Genomic DNA, 21,009 nt, shown 5'->3' with positions numbered 1-21,009 from the left:
TCTTGTCTTAAAGGCTTAAAACTTGCTTACGCTTTCTTCACTTGGAAGTAAAAGAGGAGGACCGGGGAAGATGTATACATTGAAAACAGAACCATCATCTATCATCTCTCTGTCCTCTAATTAACTGCTTGTTTAGATAGGGTAACCCTCTTTGCTCTGTACCTCACTTCTTGAAACATAGTAGAAACATTAGAATGCTTTGCTAGTCTGAAATTTTGTTTTTAAGTCACTTAGCCTTTCTGGACTTTTGATTCCTTTTCTGTTAAATGAGAAGATTGAGCTAAGTGATCTCTCATGTGTTTTTTGCTATAAAAATTCTGTGATACTTGTGAATGGCTTTTGAACAGTTAGTAAAAATTCAGTGGAGAGTAGAACAGTTTTATTATACCAAAGGAATACATTAAACTTGGTATCCCCAAGAATATATTATCTTTATTACTTTGTCTACAGTTTTAGTATTTTCTCCATATACGAACAGAAGTTTTAAACATAGCTATGATGAGTTTCTTTCAATGGTAAAACACTTAGTTTCTAAGTATTTCTGTGGTTTGTAGTATTGCCATCTTTATTTTCTTTATGCATTAAGGAGAAGGGACATAAGTTCAGATACATGAAATTTGCATGAAGAAAGAGGACCAGCAACCAGGTGAAAAACTGAGCTAGAACAGAGACAGACATCTCTCTTCTGGAAAGTCAGAGAATACTAAAGTCTAGAAAGGGAGTTTTTTGGATGCTTACCCCTGAATACATCTTTGAGAGGCCCATGTCTGTATACTGCGTATGCATATATTAATTGATTGCCAAAAAGCCATTTTTTCCTCATGTCACCTGTAGTGTTGATTGTGTAATTAAACTTACCTATTAAACTACAGTTAGTTATAATATGATTGAGTTCATTTTACTTTGTAAAATTTTTGTCATTGCTGTGTTTGTCTCTTGTCTTTTTTATAACATTATGTGGAAATGAAAATGATGATAGCTAATATTTGTTGAGTGCATGATACATTTGTTTTAACTTTATTTTTGTTTTCATATCTTTTCAAAGAAAATGATATTTTAGTGATGGTATTTTATCAGGAACTATTCTAGAGCCCAGGAGAGAAGTTAATTCATTACATACAATGATTTTCTAACAACATTAGGGATTAATTCTCTCGGTCAAAAAAAGGTGACTGGGTAGCTATGAAGACAAGATGACACGGAAACTTTGTAAAGTTTTTGAATTTTGAACTCTCTGAATGCATTGTCATTAGTACTAAGTTATTAATACCAAATTAAATCATTCGTGATAAAGTGATATATTACCTTTAAAACTTTTCATTTGGAATCCTGACTCATATATTTAGAAAGAGAAATAAAAGTCTTGCCTCTGTCAAGTATTATTTCAAATCACAGCAGTAATTATATTTATACTTAAGTATTCTGGATTGCAGAAGCAAACTAGATTGCTGCTAGGCATTCTGAACAGCAGTACTAAAAACCTGAAATGGGAAGCAAATCTGGCATGCAGTAGCAAAATTGGGGGATATATCTGTTTAACCAGAGAATGTCCTTAGTTTGGTAAAAGGGTTAGAAATGCAGTCTACTTTGGAGACTGATTAAAAATGATAAAATAAAGAATGATGTGCTCAATGAGCTACAACTCAAATAGAGGAAATTTAATGGGAAGTGATTACATTAGTAGCAGATGGGCTTGCTTCCTGAATTGCAATTTTACTGGAAATCCTAGACCAGCTTAAATTTGTTTTTCACATTTAGAGTCTGATAAAAAGATAGATAAAGAGATTTGTTTATTTGGTGTGTTATTGTGATTCTTACCGTGTCTTTTGGATACTTCATTTTTACCAGGCTATTTTTATGATTCCCACAAACCCACCACCAACATTCAGGAAGCCAGAACTTTGGTCTGATGATTTCACCGATTTTGTTAAAAAGTGCCTAGTGAAGAATCCTGAGCAGAGAGCTACTGCAACACAACTTTTACAGGTCAGTGCTTATGTCTCTAAGGGGAGGATATTTTCTTTATACCTTTTAGCTTTCTGACATTGACCAGAATTGAGTTTCATTAACTCATTTATTTATTTAATTTTTCATTAACTGATTTCTAAAGATGAAAACCTCCCAAGAAATATGGATTGATTTAGAGACAGACCTACAGACACACACCCCATTATTCTCCTGTATGTTCTTTTTCTCTCATTTTTTTCTTTTGTTTTCCAAGTTCAATCTTCTCTCTGCCCCCCGTTTTAATTTTTGTTGTCAATTCTTTCCTCCTAAAGTTGTGTTAAAACTAAACTTCCATAGGGTTCTCATTTCAGGTATGAGTTCTCGTTTCCATTATTACTGTTTCTCATTTTCTTATGTTTTTCTTCCTGATGTATTATTCCTTGACCCAGCATTTCTTCTTTGACTTTTTGCTCTATAAGATACATAAATGCAAGATTCCTGAACGCCTTGTGAAGATCACATGTTATAAATACTGGTTACAAGATGACTTAAATGAAGAGTTTCAGTGTCCCTGTACAACTTGACTTTGTATCCAGAGTGTCAGGAGGTTTTTGTTTTTTTCTTTACTCTGCTTTGACATTAAATGCAAATAGAAATAATTTAATACTTTTAATAAGTATTTGTGAGTCTTTACTTTCCCAGCAGAACTGGCTTAGACCTCTAAGTTATGATGAGTGTACATGTTAACAAAACTTGATATTTGGAAAATAATTCTTTTTGTTAAGTGACAAAAGGATTAAAAACATAGTTATAAAAAGTGATTTTTCCAAGGTACTGTTTTTAAAAAAGGAATTGTTGAGGGATGTAAGAAGCAGGCTCTTAAATGTAAGGTTTATTGTTACGAAAATTTAACTTAATCTCCATGGAAGGCGATTTAGCAATATCTGTCTAGAATAAAACACCATATATTCTTTGACCCAGCAATTACTCTTCTAGAAATTTACTCTACAGAGAAATTTAACCATGTGTGAAATAACATATGTGTAAAAGTCTTCATAAAACAATGTAATGGCAAAAGATTGGAAACAACATAAATATAAACAAAACAATTTGAGGTCCATCGAGGGGAGTGATTGGCAAAATACACACGTCTACACACACATATATGTATATGTACATATGTCAATGCTTATCGTGGAGTAGCTCTAGAAAAATAAGCAAGAAACTGCCTCCAGAGAAGGTAACTATATGGCTGACAAGAGTGGGATGGAGACTTACTTTTTGCTGAAGGCTCTCTTTGAGCCTTTTGAGTTTTGTGTTATGTGCAAATATTACCTTACAAAAGTTAGTTAGTTGAAACATTTATTTTGAAATATTGTCAGCACTTCAAAGGAATTTTAAGCACATAAATCAAGGACGTATTGCTTTTGTTATTGTATTGACTGTCTAAATTATTCAACCCTAAAGAAGTCAAGAAAGAAGCGGGGAGGGGAAATAACAGAAAAATTGGGACAAATAGTACAAAATCTGATGATGAAAGTAAATCCAAATGTATCTGATGACTGGTTTTTGGATAATTTAACCAATATTTCTTTCTAGTCTTTCTTCCATAATCTTTTCTAATCTTTTTAAAGAAATTCTGTGTTTAACGTATTGTTTTTAGGGTGGAAAAGCACTTAAGAAATATTCTAGTAAAATTTCCTAATTTTGTTTATGAGAGTACTGAAGCCCAGAAAGGTTCAGTGATTCACTGAAGGTCACACAGTGATTAAGGGATTCTTCTAGGTTTATCCCACTTGTCCTCCAGCCCCACTTGTCACCCTTTCTCCATTCTGCTTTTTACTCAGGAAGTTGACCTGTATGGACTACATTATTAGCAAGCTCTGTTACCCTCTGGCTTCTAGCTGGGTTTGGCCCAAGTATTTTTCTTTATAATAAGGGCAAACAATGCAACTGGTTTTGTATAGTGCTTATGAGCCAATAATTGTTTTCTTGATTTTTAAAAACTTTTTCTGTTGTGCTATTGTTGACCATGGAGGCCCTCTGTTATAATGTGGTATACTCCTCTGGCCTCTTAATTGGCCCCTTGCTTGACCTCCCCTTTTTTCCCTTTATAAATACTGAAATAATAGACTTGTAGTTCCTTATACAAATCATGCTTTTTTAATCCTCTATACATTTTCTCATGGTGTTTCTCCCGCCCCCCACTTGCTAGTTTAAAGACTGCCTTTACCAACAGGCTCCTTTTTACTCATTGTCTCAGTTTCTAATTCAAATTAGGTACTCCTCCAGAAAGCCTTGCCTTCATCTTTGTTCAGGCTAGTTGTTCCTCTGTGTTCCCATAAGCACATTGTGCATATCATTTACCATATTAGAATGAAATATAACTTGTTTCTGTGTCTTTGTCCTAGATTGTAACTAATTCAAGGTCAGGGGCTATGCCTTTTGGGAGGGGATTACTTTTGCACTCCTGGTACCTAGTGCTTAATACATGTGTATTGAATTCAATATGCGTTTATTTAAGATAACAAACTTCTGATTTTAAAAGCTTTTTAGATAGGATTATTATCTGTTGTCTCATTAGTGTCTCATTAGATGCCTTAGAGTTTTATTTTGCTGGATGTCTGGAAGCCATTCTGGCTCTTAAAGGACTTTCACATGTGTCTTATGTAAGTTAAATTATATTTTAACTTTAAGAATACAGTCTTATTACCAAGTTTTAATGGACATTTGTCTATAATCTACATGTATAGATTTTACTACATTGATTTCTAGACTTTGATAAACAGTTTTTAAAGAGGAATTCGTGCTGAATTTTTTATAGTGGTTTATTTTCTGACATAAGATAGATAATTGTGTAAGTTTAAAAGAATCGTAGACTGAGACTGAAAGGATCCTTTGAGATGAACTCTTAGTAGTTTTTAAAAGATGAGGATATTGAATCCCCAGGGACAAGGTTCAAGTTCAGCCTAGTGCCACTAGAGCTCCGTTCCGTGTACCTTTTGGTGGGTAGCCTAGAACCTGAAAGTCAGCTCTTGCCCTAGTCTGGCCTTCTAGAAGAATGAGATCTGCCATTATTTGAATTAACCCATGGGCTTTGCTGGAACAGGTGGTGTCATGGGTCACTCTGTGAACTCCCATGGCATGTGACTTATTCTTCATTTTACCAGATCAAGTGAGGAGTAGAAACTTTATCTATCTCGCTGTCCTTCCCATTTATAATATAATTATCTTTAATACTTCCTCTTCATAATTGAGATCCATATCAAAGTGTTATAATATTTGTTTTAACCTTTAAACCAGGGGTCCCCAACCCCCAGGCCGCACACCAGTACCAGTCCGTGGCCTGTTAGGAACCGGGCCACACAGCAGGAGGTGAGTGGCGGGCGAGCGAGCAGAGCTTCATCTGCCGCTCCCCATCTCCCCCCATTGCTCGCATTACCGCCTGAACCATCTCCCCCCGCCCATGGAAAAATTGTCTTCCATGAAACCGGTCCCTGGTGCCAAAAAGGTTGGGGACTGCTGCTTTAAACGATCGAGAAAACTCAAGAGAATAAGGGAAATCTATTATATTTTGTTTAACCCATTTTTGCTCTTTCCAGTGTTCTTTCTCCTAATGTTCCAAAGTTCCTTCTTTTGTTACTTTCTTTTTGTTTTAGCCATCCATTTAGGGTAGGTCTGTGGTAGCAAATTCTCTTAGTTTTCCTTCATCTGAGAATGTCTTGTTTCCTCTTCATTCCTGAAGGATATTTTCACCGGCTATAGAATTATTCGTTGACAGTTCTTTCAGTACTTGGAAACTGTTGTGCCACTGTCTTCTGACATCCATGGTTTCTTATGAGAAATCTACAGCCATTTGAATTGTTTTACCCCTTGATCATTTCAAGATGAAATGATCTTTGTCTTTATTTTCAGAAGTTTAATTATGATGTGTCTTGGTATGGCTTTCTTTGGGTTTATAGTGTTTAGAATTTGTTCAGCTTCTTGAATCTGTGGGTTTATATCTCTTGCCAATTTTGGGAAGTTTCCAGTCATTATTCTTTAAAACACTTTTCAGCCCTACCCTCTTCTGTCTTTCTAGGACTCCATTGACACAAATGTTAGATTTTTTGTTTTAGTCCGGCAGATTCCTGAGGTTCTGTTCATTTTTCTTGCAGTTTAGTTTCTCTCTGTTGTTCATATTGTGTAATTTCTACTGTTCCATATTTTGATTCACTGAATCTTCCTTCTGTCCTCATTCTGCTGTTGAGCCAGCCCATCCATCAGGTTTTTATTTTTGTTATTATATATTTTAGTTCTAAAATTTTCATTTGTTTCTTTTTTATATCTTCTAATTCTTTGCTGAGACTTTCTAATTTTTCATGTGTTTACAAGCATGTTTGTAATTGCTAATTGAGGATTTTTATGATGACTGCTTTAAAATCCTTGCTGGATAATTCTGATATCCATATCATCTTGATGTTGGTATCTATTGATTGTATTTTCCCATTTAAGTTGAGATTTTCCTGCTTCTCGTTATGATGAGTGATTTTCATTTGAAACCTGGGCATTTTGGGTATTATGAGACTCTGGATCTTACTTAAATTTTCTGTAATAAGTGGAGTCCTCTGACACTGCTTCAGTGGGGTAGAGGGGCACCACCTCATTTCTACCAGGTAGCATTAGAAGTCCAGGTCCCCAGCTTGGTCTCCTTTGACATGTAGGGTGGGGGAGGGGTTCCTTATTACCACTGTACAGGGGTAAGAACTCAGGTTCCCTCAGTGGCCTCTTCTGGCACTGCAGGGCCTCAGTATAGCTGGGTGGTGACGAAAGTTCTGATTCTCCACTAGGCCTCCTCTGATCCCACTCTAGCAGAGAGGGAGGTGGGGTTTCTTTATTACTGCCTGGTAGCAGTATAAGTCCAGGCTTTCTCGTGATCTCCACCGACACTCCCCACTGAGGGTGGGGAGCGCTTTTTATACTGCCTGGTGTAGATGAATGCCCTAGCTTAACATTTGGTTTTCTCTGATACCACTGCAGTGAAAGGATTGGACAGCCTCCAGAAGGTAGAAGTCTAGGTTCCCCACCCAGCCTTTGCTGGTTGGGGTGGGGCATGTGCTTTCTCTCTGGTGTTTGGGTGGAGTAGAATGGTTATTGTCTAAAAGAGAAGGTGGCAAAGGGCTAGCTGTCCCTTTGCTGATCCTTTGGCTCAAGAGAGCAGGCTTTTGTAGGAGCTTTTTTAGTTTGTGTCCATTGGTGTTTCTGGTTTGCTGGCTTCTCCAATAACCATTCTGGGATAAATGAGGTAAAAAAAAAAGCCCATGGTCTCACAGCTGTGTCTTTCCTTTAGTCCTCTGGTCCCTAGTTAATCTGCCACCTTTCAGTGTCTTCCTGTGTTTGTTTTATTGTCCAGGGTTTTAGCTATACCTTAATGGAGAGGTATAGGGGAAAGTATGACTGCTCAATCTGTCCACAAGCAGAAGTCTGTTCTTCAGTTCACTTTAAACTCTTGTTTTCTCAGCTTTTATGAAGAAATAATTTATTTGAATTCTTTCAGTTCAGAAATTGATCATTCAGAACATGAACAAAATTTAAGAGGAAATGGTACAAATTTTAAAAGAATAAATCTTCAAACAGCCTTACTTTTTAAAATACATGACCAAGAATGTGATAGGTTGATTTTGGGTATTCTGTGTCTTATCATTAGTTCAGGTGGTTTAAGAATTCTTGCCCTTTTTTAGTTTATATTTTAGTTTACTCTTTTTTTTTTTTTTTGTCCACGCCACTCGGCATGCGGGGTCTTAGTTCCCCGACCAGGGATCGAGCCTGGGCCCCTGCAGTGAAAGCGCCAAGTCCTAACCACTGGACCACCAGGGAAATCCTAGATACATTTAGAAATAGTGAAACTATATTGCCTTTTGGAATTTGGTGTGTTTACCTTTTTTTTATTGATATTCTTTTTAAAACTCTTCATATAATTACCTTCTTGTCTGACATAAATGTTAAATTTTTAGTTCATTTATGGTTTTTTCCCTTTGTTTTATGGCACTGGATTGAATAAATATTCTCCTATATTACCCTCTAGTTCTTTTATATTTCCATTTTCTTTTGACTTTTAACTTCTTAATCTATCTGGCATTTATTTTGATATTTCTGTGATAAAGATCTAGTCTAATTCTACCCACCCCACCCCCCCAAAAGAAAAAAGAAACAGCAGGCAATAAGTATTTTTTCCTCACTGATTGGAATTGCTACCTTCATAATATGCCAGCTTATTTCGTATGTTATATTCTATTTCCAGTCATTATATTCTGTTTTGTTGTTCTTTCCATTCTTATGCTGGTACCACATGCTTCTCTAGGCATTTAACAAAAAGATGTAACTTCTGTTTATTGATTTTTCTGCTAACTCAGTCTGATTATATTGTGCAGATCACTTTATTCTTTACTTTTTACCTGTTTTATTTCTCAGTGACTGAAAAGGAATATTAATACCTCCTATTCTTTTTTTTTTTTTTTAATTTTTATTTATTTATTTATGGCTGTGTTGGGTCTTCGTTTCTGTGCGAGGGCTTTCTCTAGTTGCGGCAAGTGGGGGCCACTCTTCATCGCGGTGCGCGGGCCTCTCAGTATCGCGGCCTCTCTTGTTGCGGAGCACAGGCTCCAGACGCGCAGGCTCAGTAATTGTGGCTCACGGGCCTAGTTGCTCCGCGGCACGTGGGATCCTCCCAGACCAGAGCTCGAACTCGTGTCCCCTGCATTGGCAGGCAGATTCTCAACCCCTGCGCCACCAGGGAAGCCATACCTCCTATTCTTATTTATTTAGATCAACTTCTTATGTCTCTGTTTTTGTTACACATAATGCTGTACTAATATATCAAGTTTATAATATCTTTCTTTGTATTATGTCCCTTATTAATATTATATGACTCTTCCTTCATTCACTGTTTTTTCCCTTCAATTCTGCTTTTTTTGATGTTAGTCTTGATATTATTTTATGTTTGACTAATATTTCATTGCCTATCCTTGACTTTTAACCCAAGTTCTTTTTCGTATGCCCCTGCAGAAATATAATTTGGATTTATTTTATTAAGTGTATCTCATATAGAAAGCATGTAGCTGAATTTATCTTATGAACTAAGTGTCTTTTAGTACTTAACTAAAATACTGCTTAATAAATGGAAATTCAACCCATTTATTTACATTGGTTTATAGTAATAACATTCCAGTCACAGTTGCCATGTGTTTTTTTTTTGCCACCTCGTTTTCTCTGTTTTTTGTTGTTGTTGTTCTGTTCTTTTTTATGTTGCTTTGCATTTTAAAATTTTACTACCAGCTACTTTTCAGAAGCCTTTAAAAATATTCTTTAAAAATCTGCCAATGTGTCTGATAAAACTTCTCTTCTGATTATCAAGAATGCTCTAATAGAATGGCCTTGTTCTCAAAGTACCCTTTTAACTTTATTAGCCAGTTCCTCTTTGTTGGTCAGAACCATGCCTGTAGCAGTTAGGTAGGGAAAACATGAGTACAAATGAAGTAAGACATACTGAGATTTTGAGATTAGGAATGTTAAGCTCTATAGACTAATGGTAGCATAACACTGTTTAGTCAGTTCACAATGAGCTGCATGAAAGTAAGTTTGCAGTAGACTGGGTGTGTACTTTGGCATTTAGCTGCTGCATAGCACAGGGCGATCAGCTCAGTGCTTTGTGATGGCCTAGAGGGGTGGGATAGGGAGGGTGCGAGGGGGCCTCAAGAGGGAGGGGATATGGGGATATATGTATATATATAACTGATTCACTTTATTGTACAGCAGAAACTAACATACCATTTGTAAAGCAGTTATACTTCAATAAAGATATATTTAAAAAAAAAAACCCAAAATACTGTGGCTTGGAGGAATGGCTCATAATTTTTCCTGAGAAGATAAAGTATAATACAATTTGAGATTTCTGTTGCTTAGTAAAGAGATGCAATTCTACTGGTTCCTAGTTTTTGCTGTGTTGGTCTTCCTTCACTTCTGTTAATATATAGTCACTAAATCCTTCTTAAGAGTTCTTCCATCAGATTCAGTATTTCCTCTTGACTGTGGCAGCTATTTTTTTAACCCAGGTTCTTAATAATTTGCACCTGTATTGCAGTTGCACCCCATCTTATTTCATTTCTAAACTCTACTGCAAGATTATGCTGTCACAGTACAAAGTGAGAGAGTGGCATGGACATATATACACTACCAAACATAAAATAGATAGCTAGTGGGAAGCAGCCGCATAGCACAGGGAGATCAGCTCGGTGGTTTGTGACCACCTAGAGGGGTGGGATAGGGAGGGTGGAAGGGAGGGAGACGCAAGAGGGAAGAGATATGGGAACATATGTATATGTATAACTGATTCACTTTGTTATAAAGCAGAAACTAACACACCATTGTAAAGCATTTATACTCCAATAAAGATGTTAAAAAAAAAAAAAGATTATGCTGTCACAGACATTCTTTTCCTTACACCATTCTCTTGTTTATGTAATTAAAGGGACTGTCAAGCAAAATTCAAGTATCTCATTCTAAACGTTTATCCCTCTTGTCCCACTGTTACCTGTATCTAAACTCACAGGACAACATTTCTCTAAGCAGTGTTTCTGTTTTGGCTAGACAGCTCTTCCTATGGTGTTCTAACATACATCCCCTATCTTTGTGTGTTTGTTCATATTGTGCATAGTTTTCCTTCTCCCTAAAATGGTCTGATTCTTCTCTATGAGGCAGATATCTGAGATTACTTCACCTCTTCTTTTACTTTTACATCTCTTAATCATATAGACTGTGCTAAATCATCATGAATGTAACTTGTATGTCACATTGTAATTTTTTTTTATGTGTTTGTCTTTTGTTCCCTATTCCAGATAATAAGTTCCTTAAGGGCAAAGAACATATCTTCAATTAGTATTAATTTTTGTGACCTTTTTACCATTGTTTCTCAGAATTTTTCACAGTAGGACTGGGATTTCTTCCTTCTTGCTCTCCACCATCCTTTAGGGCACTGTCTTTGTTTCCCAGCATAGCAGAAAGAGAAGAAATCACAGAAGAGTGCACAGTCTCGGTGTTTTAAGGCCCAGATCAGGGAGTGGAACACAATGCAGGCACTCACACTTCATTGGTGAGAACTTAGCCACATAATTACAACCAACTGAAAGGGAGACTGAGAAATGTAGGATGTAGCTGGGTAGCCATAGGTCCAGCCACAACTGTATTTTGGTGGGTGACTAGGACTCTCCACCACAGGTATGTTGATAGAACTTAATTTATCTGGTGATCAGTTTATAACTGCTATAAAAGAATTTATTAGTTCTTTGTCATCGATGCTAGAATTTCTGTAATCAGGTAAAATTCTTACTCATAGTTTTCCCAAATGGTATGTTCACCATTTTAAAGCCTCTTCCAAATGTCTGTAATTTCTTCTTTAGCACTAGAATTTTTTTTATCTTTAAGAATATTTTTGTGTTGTATTGATCTTTATGAAAATAACTCAGATGGCTTTCACCTGACTCTATCTACTGACATATAATTGTGAAAATTACATTTTGAAGCTGTATTGCTGCTTCAAAATATGGTTATCTATTCCAAATTATACTTTTAACCTTTCCCTCTACTTTCTCTCATGTTACTCCTCTGAATTAAAAAGTCATCAGACACCCAGGTATTTTCTGGTGGTTTCACTTCTGTTTATCAGAATTGTAGCAAACTCAGATGTTTTAGCTAGATCAGGGTGGTATAGAAGTGAAGCAGTACTTATTTTCTGAAAAATACTTTTCTCTTATTGCTGTTTTCTACTTCTCCCTTGGAAATGATTATATTTTTAAAGACATAATAAATAGAAAATATGTAAAAGAAGTAAAATAAATAGTTGCCCTCCTTTTGACCACTGATTCTGGCTGTCAGCTTGTTAAGATTAATTAAAATTTGTAACAATACCAAAATCATTTTATTTTTATATGTAATTTAATCACCAATCTTTAAAAAAAATTTTTTTTGTCTTTTTTACTACCTAATCTACCTAATCTGTACTTCCTTTGGACAATTATATCTCTAAGGGTAATGTAGTTTTATTAACAGGATTACATTTTTGTGTGTGTGCTTTAATGGTTTTTTAAAAACTTGTAAACCTGAAAGTAAAATCTTTATTTCTAAAGCAGCTGAAATATTCTCTGTTCTTAACCTATACATTTAATTCTGGATAAAGGACCAATCATTGAAGCCTATGCTCCTGGTTCACATTTACATGTTGTTTTAATGTTTTAGAGATTTAATTCAGAGAAACCATTTGAATTTATACCATTGAATTTTACTTTTCTAGCACCCTTTTATCAAGAATGCAAAACCTGTATCAATTTTAAGAGACCTGATCACAGAAGCCATGGAGATCAAAGCTAAAAGACATGAAGAACAACAGCGAGAATTGGAAGAGGAAGAAGAAAATTCGGTTCGTAATTGCCCTAAAAAAGTTGATCTTTTTCTTCTGAGTGATTCTCGTATAATTTTGGGTTTTTTCTTTAAATATATCATTAGCACTTTCTGTTTTATTGTACAAGTGAAGTATGTTTGTTCATTAAATCTCAAAATATATTTTGTTTTATTAAATGATGTCTTTTCTGATGTCTTAAGAATTAATGATTAATGGGGAATGTAAGGTTAATATAATAGGCTTATACAGCATCTGGTATCTACTTGACACTGAGGCTGTGTTTGTTGAATAAATATTGTCTTGGATTTGGTCAATTTTATGTCATATCTTCTGGAACTTACTTTTAACTGGTCATCAGTTATGCTGTAGATAGAGTACCACAGTAGAAGATGGGTTACATTTACGTTCTATTAGTGCATCAGTGCATTTTAATAAAATAAAAAATTATATCTATATATCACATTTTATAGTGTCTAATGTTTTTATGCTTCACTAATGATTTTTTCCTTATTTCAAATTATAATTTTTTTTTCTGGTTAAGGATGTAGAGATGAATACCTCTTGGTATTCAGTTAGTCATTAAATCTGAAAACACAGATATTTTATTTTTATACTGATTGGAAATGTCTTTGATAACATCATCTATATTTTCCCATAGAAGTTTTTTTTTTTAATCTTATAGTTTTTGTATACAAATCCTATTATTTTGCTAATGCAAATTTACTTTCAATTTCAGAGACTGGTTATCTAATTGGTATTTCTTTTGAAATTCTTTTACCCTTTTCACCAAGTAATTTTTAAATATTTATTTATTTATTTGGCTGCTCTGGGTCTTAGTCGCGGCACACAGGATCTTTGTTGCCGTGTGCAGGATCTTCGTTGCGGCATGCAGGATCTTTAGTTGCGGCATGCGAACTCTTACTTGTGGCATGTGGGATCTAGTTCCCTGACCAGGGATTGAACCCGGGACCCCTGCATTGGGAGCGTGGCCACTGGACCACCAGGGAAGTCCCTCACCAGTTATTAAACCTTGTGTCATATGGTAGCCCAGGACAAGGAGAAGTGCACTTCTTTTCAGAGCTGATTTATAATCATTTTCTGTAGAGATTCGGCTAAATCAGTTACTCATTTGGCAGTGACTGTGGACTGCCTAGTGAGACAGATGCTTTAAGCTTATATTCTAGATATAAATTTTTGCCAGTGAATTCACCGTTCAGAATTTTAAACAGCATCCTCGTAAAGGTGTTTTTTCCATAAGTAATATGGGATGATGTAAAGATCTTGGTTCTTGTTCTCAAAGGGTCTTATAGTTCCCACCCTGGGTTCCTGTGTGATACTAGAGTTAGTTTTCGGTCTCTCTCTACAAGTGATCAAATTTGTAAATGTCAATTATTTTTTTGTAGTTTCAAAAGCACTTTTATCATATTATTTGATCTTTAAAGAAGTAAGATTGAAGATGTGTATATTATTATCTCATTTTGCAGCTGAGTGAAATTAAGTTAGGAGTGAAGTCATTTACCAAAATTCACAGAACTGGTGAGGAGGGCTTCCCTGGTGGCGCAGTGGTTAAGAATCCACCTGCCAATGCAGGGGACACGGGTTTAAGCCCTGGTCCGGGAAGATCCCACATACTGTGGAGCAGCTAAGCCTGTGCACCACAACTACTGAGCCTGTGCTCTAGAGCCCATGTGCCACAACTGCTGAGTCCACGTGCCACAACTACTGAAGCCCATGTGCCTAGAGCCTGTGCTCCGCAACTAGAGAAAGCCCGTGCGCAGCAACAAAGACCCAACGCAGCCAAAATTAATTAATTAATTAATTAATTAATTAATTAAAAAACAAAACACAAAAAAACTGGTGAGGAACCAAGAATAAAACTAGGTATTTTACTTTTAAGCTTCCATGCTCCTTCATTAAGACTTTATGCTCACTTTTCAATCAAATATTTATTAGTATTTCGAAAAATAAACATCACTGGATTATCAGAATTACATACTTTGATAAGATTATGTTCTCAAAAAGTCTAGTCTTTGCCCCTCTGGGGTGGTACCCAGTGGTTTTCTTTCACCTTATGTAAGCTTCTCATGAGTGCTGGACTAGTTAACTGCCTTTAATTAGCTGTCATTGGAGTAGTGACTATTTTTGCTTTGCTCTTATTTTCCTATACTTAATTATAGGTTGATTTCCATTTTTTATGGATAAGGAACCATTGATTACCCCAGAACTTACCAGTTTTTACTAAGTTTTAAAGACCTTGCTATAGTCACCTCAGTTACTTTCTGCCACTTTGGTGATCTCCTTCTTCACTATTTTCCTCTCTTTCACTATTTTCCTCTCCTTCACTGAGCTCCAGTCACACTGATCTTCTTTCAAATTTTTTATTATTTTAACATGCCAATGACCTTTCCTTATGCAGGGCCTTTGCATGTGCCATTCCCACTGCTTGAAACACTCTTCTTCCTTAGAACTCTTTGAATGAGTAGGTTCTCATCTTTCAGGCCTCAGCTTTAAATATCACATACTGCTAAAACTTAGCAGTTTAAAACAACATACATTTATTATTTCATGGTATCTGTAGATCAATATTTCAGGAGTGGCTTAGTTGGATGATTTTGGCTCAGAGTCTCTTCTGAGGTTGAGGTTTAAGTGTTGGTCAGAGCTGCAGTCATATGAAGGCTTGACAAGGACTGCAGTTCCCAGGTAGCTCACTCATATGGCTGTTGGCAGGCTGTCTCAGCTCCTTGCCATGTGGGACTCTCCATAGGACTATTTGAGAGTCTTCACAGTCTGGCAACTGGCTTTTCTTGGAGTGAGTGAGCCAAGAGCGAGAACAAAGAGGACATCTCAGTGCCTTTTATGACATCAGGAGTTGCACACTGTAAATTCTGCCACATTCTGTTTGTTTAAAGAAGCTACTGATCATAGAAAATGGTGGAGTAGGGAGATCTAAGAATCAGTGGCTCCACAGAAGCAACCATTAAGTGGGCAGAAACTGACAAATCAAGCTTTTCAGAACACTGGAATCTAATAAAAAACTTATAGCAACCAGGGACGTGCTTAATGAAGCTTAAGAATGTTAAGTTTTGGTAAGAAAGTGTTGTGGCATTTTTGCTTTACATGCCTGCCATCCCCAATTTTTTAGTTCAGTGGCAGCCATGGGAGCAGAGGTGGAGGTTGAGGGCAGGGGAGAAGAGTAAGAACCTTACTCTCAAAAAATTGTGCTTTTGCATTTTGAGCTATCTGGCAGTTCCCTGTGGGGCTGGCACAGAGGCGTGCCATTGTTTTGATCCCCTTAAGGTGGAGCAACTTCCTAGATGGTGTCTGTCCAAAACATCTAAATCTTCCAGAGTTAGTAAACAAGTTTAGCAAAGTTGCAGGGTACAAGATCAACATACAAAAATCCATTATGTTTTTATGCACCAGTAATGAACAACGCAAAAAGGAATTTAAGAAAACAGTTCCATTTACAGTAGCATCCAAGAGAATGGAATACCTAAGAATAAATTTAGCCAAGGAGGTGAAAGAATTGTACAGTGAAAAATACAACACATTGCTGAAAGAAATGAAAGAATACCTAAATCAGTGGAAAGACATCCCATGTTCATTGATTCGAAGACTTAATATTGTTTAAATGGCAGTACTCCCCAAAGTGACTCACATATTCATCCAATCCCTATGGTCTTTTTTTGCAAAAAGGAAAAGCCAATCTTCAAATTTGTATGGAGGAAGGGGCCCCAAGTAGCTAAAACAATATTGGAAAAGAACAAAGTTGGAGGATTCACTTTCCAATTTCGGAATGTAATACAAAGCTACAGTAATTAAATCAGTGTGGTTCTAGCATGAGGATTGACATATAAATCAATGGAATAGAATTGAGAGTCCAGAAATACACCCATACATCTATGACCAATTAATTTTCAATGAAAGTGTGGAGACCATTCAATGGAAAAAGAGCGGTCTTTTTAATGGATGGTGCTGAGACAGCTGAATAGCCACATGTTAAAAGAGTGAGGTTGGACCCTTACCTCTTATCATATACAATGACCTTTTAATATAAGGTCTAATTGGATGAATCAGTGACCAAAATATAAGAGCTAAAAGTTTATCACTTTTCATGCTGTTACTAACACTCTCTCGAGTGCTTCCAGCTTCTGCCCACTGCCCCGTTCCAAAGCCATCCCATTGTTTTAGGTATGTGTTACATAGTCTAGTGCACATTCAAGGTGTGGGGAATTAGATTCTACCTTTTGAAGGGAAGACTGTCAAAACATTGTGGACAGATTTTAAAATCACATCAGGTTTTTATGATTTCTTAGTTTTCAAGTAAGCATTTGTACTCTCTGGAACCAAGCTAGTGTTTCTGGATGAAACTATTATTTTGTTTTTTGTTGTTTTAATTGAAATTATAAGAAAAAATTAAGTCTTGACAGAGTCACACACATTGAGCAGTATTCACACTCTTTGCTTTAGATTATGTTCTCAGGCAGTAGTTTCTATCTTGAGGTCATTTTGTCATTTGTGCTCTGAATATAAATAAATATGCATACGCACAGACACATGCAATTTATAAGAACAATGAGATATGCAAAGTGGATCTGAAGCCCTCCTACAGTAAGAGTATGTTTCTACATTGCCATTCATTTTTATCAAATTTTTAAATCAGTAGTCATGTTCCCTCAGAAACCTTTATTCACATTGAAGGCTCAAAATCTTACATAGAGTTTGTCTTCATACTGTTCATTCCTTTGGTATTCTCTTGCAAATTGGCTTAAAATTGGATTACGTATACAGTTTTAAAGTAAAACAGTCAAATTCTCATAGCTACATGTCTCTTAATGTTCATGGCCAAATTGTCATTAAAGTGATACTCTATTTTTCATAAGAGTCAAACATTTTCATAAAATTTGCATTTATTTCTGACCAAGTCAGTACAAAGTTGGACATAGTTTGTCTATATAAACTGTTGGCATACAGGACTTTTTCTTGTTCTCATTCAGATTATACTAATATATCTGTAGCATTCAAGGTGTGAGCATGCATTCTGATAATTTATTAATTATACAATAGATAATACATCCCTATGTAGTTCTTCTTTAATTTCTTTTTTCTTTTTTTATTTTTTTGGCTGTGTTGGGTCTTTGTTGCTGTGCACGGGCTTTCTCTAGTTGCGGAGCACGGGCTCTAGGCACACGGGCTTCAGTAGTTGTGGCATGCGGGCTCAGTAGTTGTGGCACACAGGGTCTAGAGCACAGGCTCGGTAGTTGTGGTGCACGGGCTTAGTTGCTCCACGGCATGTGGGATCTTCCCGGACCAGGGATCGAACCTGTGTTCCTTGCATTGGCAGGAGGATTCTTAATCACCGTTGCCATCAGGGAAATCCCCCCTGTGTAGCTCTTAAACTCTAATTCATCACTGATTTTTAAAAGATTAGTTTTAAGTTATCTGGTATGGCTTATTAAAATATTATATAGGCACTTATGTTTAAATATTTACACAGTAAAAATTAGTGCTTGCTGATTTTAAATAAAATAACAAGGCAAACACTCCGTACATGGTACACTGAATGATTATTTAAAAGTGTAATGGATGGTGTTAATAAATGGAATTTATAAGATAAGGCATAGAATGCACTATTGACAAGTGGTCATTTTTAAAGTAGATTAAAAGGTTGATAAGGAGTTTGCAAGAATTGCTTTGTACTGGAGCTCAGGTGTTTCCCATGTCAATCACAGTGTTAATTTAAGTAAAATACAAGGAGCTGAAAGATGTGGGAGAATGTTAAAGTAAGTAAAATGTTGAGCAAAAAGTGGGATACTTCTTGATGTTAGGCTTGCTTGAGAGCTTTTCACTTTTTTTTTTTGAGAGCTTTTCACTTTTATGCATGTAATAGGCCTTTTATTTTCATTTTCAAAGGTGTCATTTTATTTCATATTTATTTAGTAATGATTCAAAGAAAAAGGTTTTGTCTACTAACTGGCTTTAGACCATGTTTTAGAGCTTCTGTCTTTGGAAAAGAAATGAGGACTTTCTGGTGATTTCTTTTCTGAACTTTTTTTCTGAACTTTTCTGGTCTGAACTCTAAACCTGTCAGGCTGCTGTCCTTAATGTCTGAGGGATGGCATATCCCCTCCAATTGTGATTCACTGAAACAGTAATTCTTAGCATGGGTGTCGGGAGAAATGCCAGGGTGCTTGGGAAAATCCACATCCCTACAGATGGTGAGATAGCCTCCAGGTGAGTAGTCTCAGAATCTTCCATCTTCCCCCTACCCCTGTTTAATAAAGGAACTTCAAATCAATCTCTCTCTTGAGAATCTTTTAAACATAAATAATAGAACAGCATCGGAATCAGCCCAAGTCAGTCCAGAAGCTTCTAATGTATCTAATTGGTTAAATTTGGGGGGTGGAGAGGGTAGAAATTATCTAAGAGCAGGACAGACTGCTTGGACTAAAATCCTGATTCTGTTCCCAAATAACTGTCATTGGCCAAGTGACAATTTCACTATCTGTAAAAAAGGGGCTAGTGATAGATCATACTTCATAGAGTTGTTATGGGGATGTAATAAAAAAAAATATATCTTCACACTTAGAACAGTTTATCACACATAATATGCTCGATAAACTTTAGCTTCATTTTTATTAGTGCTACTACTTATATCACCACTACTGCTATTATTTTAACATTTTGTCCGGGTGTTTTGTTTTTGTTATTATTTTGTTTGTTTAGTTTTTGGTTTCTTTGATGATAATTGTTGCTGCTGCTGGTTTTGCTACTCTAAGGGCCACCAAAATAACATCACTTATCAGACTTGAACCAGTATTTTGAAAATTTCTTTTTAAGTATTTTAAAACAAATTTTAAATGGTCAAATGTGTTTGGAAGAACTGGTAGAGATTTTTATAAACTACTTTAAGCTTAAAACCAGTAAAGAGAATTTTAAAATTTATTCTCATTCCTTTACTTCTTGAAAAGTAAATTAGATTTAGTAAGGAACATTTATATTTGAGACAACATTATTGATCACAAACTGAAATTCTTTAAAAGAACTGACTACTTGTTATCTCTCATTCTCCCCATGTAATTAAAACACAATTCTAAAAAAATCCCTCTCAGTGTTTATATAGCTATGAGTATGTAAACATCATAATATATTATGATTACATATTTTTTATGTTTGTGATTTCTGGAATGAGTAGTTGTCACGGTTTTTGTTACTGTTGTTTGTTGCTGTTAATTTTTGTATGTACCGATCATGAATTTGTTCTGAAACGCCACATTCCCAGACTCTCTGCAGAGGCTGTAAAGGCCTCTGTGTATGTTCAAACACAAATAATTTTTTAGAGTCATACTTTTTTCTTGACTCATTCTTTCGCTAGCCCTCTATCTTCCTGTAATCTGAACGCTGACTTTCTAGAGTCTTGAACAGCTCTTCTCCTAAGACACCACCCCCCAACCCCCCTTCAGCATCATCCTGCAAATTTCCTTTCCTCTCTTCTCTAATGGATCCTATGGTTCCTGGATCTTGTCTTTCTTGTTTTGCTTCCTTATTTTGATGCACTTTATCTCCCAGGAGCTTCCAGACATTAGCAGGTTTTTTCAGAACTTGTATATCTGACCATGTCTTTATTCTATTTTTACTGTTGATTGACTGAGTATAAAATTCTGGATTGAAAATAATGTTCCCTTAAAAATTTGAAGGCCTTGCTCAATTTCTTAACTCAGTAGTAAGGATGGTGAGAAGCCGGATGACATTCAGATACCTAATCCTTTGAATGTTTTATAGAAGTTTTATAGATCTTCACTTTCTCTCTGTTATTCAAAACTTTCATGGAATGTGCCTTGGTGTAGATCTTTTTCCATTCATTGTGTGGAGTGCCTTTTGGCTCTTTCAATTTGGAAATGTCCCTTAATTCTGTGTTATTTTATTTTTAAAATTTTTTATTGGAGTATAGTTGATTTACAAGGTTGTGTTGGTTTCAGCTGTACAGCAAAGTGAATCAGTTATACATATACCTATATCCACTCCTTTTTAGATTCTTTTCCCATATAGGTCATTACAGAGTATTGAGTAGAATTACCTGTGCTATATACAGTAGGTCCTTATTAGTTATGTTTTATATATAGCAGTGTGTATATGTCAATCCCAATCTCCTAATTTATCCCTCCCTCCCCTTTCCCCCCTGGTAACCATAAGTTTGTTTTCTACATCTGTGACTCCATTTCTGTTTTGTAAATAAGTTCATTTGTACCATTTTTTTTTTTAGATTCCACATATAAGCAATATCATATGATATTTGTCTTTCTCTGTCTGACTTCACTCAGTATGACAATCTCTAGGTCCATCCACGTTGCTGCAAATGGCATTATTTCCTTCTCCTTTATGGCTAAGTAATATTCCAGTGTATATACATACCACATCTTCTTTAGTCACTCCTCTGTGGATATTAAGGTTGCTTCCATGTCTTGGACATTAAGGTTGCTTCCATGTCTTGGCTATTGTAAATAGTGCTGCAGTGAACATAGGGGCGCATGTATCTTTTCAAATTATGGTTTTCTCCAGATATATGCCCAGGAGTGGGATTGCTGGATCATATGGTAGTTCAGTATTTAGTTTTTTAATGAACCTCCATA

The 21,009-nt window shown here is 35.9% G+C and overlaps 1 protein-coding gene across 2 annotated transcripts in view; it reads left to right on the top strand.

Annotated features, from left to right (window-relative positions):
- The window catches only part of STK3 (serine/threonine kinase 3), a 339,874-nt gene that overhangs the window by 198,476 nt on the left and 120,389 nt on the right, over positions 1-21,009 (top strand). For both annotated transcript variants that reach the window (XM_061171351.1, XM_061171352.1), the window contains exons 7-8: positions 1,849-1,986; positions 12,272-12,397. In XM_061171351.1, the coding sequence (XP_061027334.1) occupies positions 1,849-1,986; positions 12,272-12,397 (264 nt within the window). The remainder of the gene's footprint in view (positions 1-1,848; positions 1,987-12,271; positions 12,398-21,009) is intronic.

This window comes from Eubalaena glacialis, chromosome 17 (genome assembly GCF_028564815.1).
Source record: "Eubalaena glacialis isolate mEubGla1 chromosome 17, mEubGla1.1.hap2.+ XY, whole genome shotgun sequence".
Taxonomy (NCBI): Eukaryota; Metazoa; Chordata; class Mammalia; order Artiodactyla; family Balaenidae; genus Eubalaena; species Eubalaena glacialis.
Note: the sequence above shows the minus strand (reverse complement) of the source record. Positions and strands in the feature narration are given on the sequence as shown.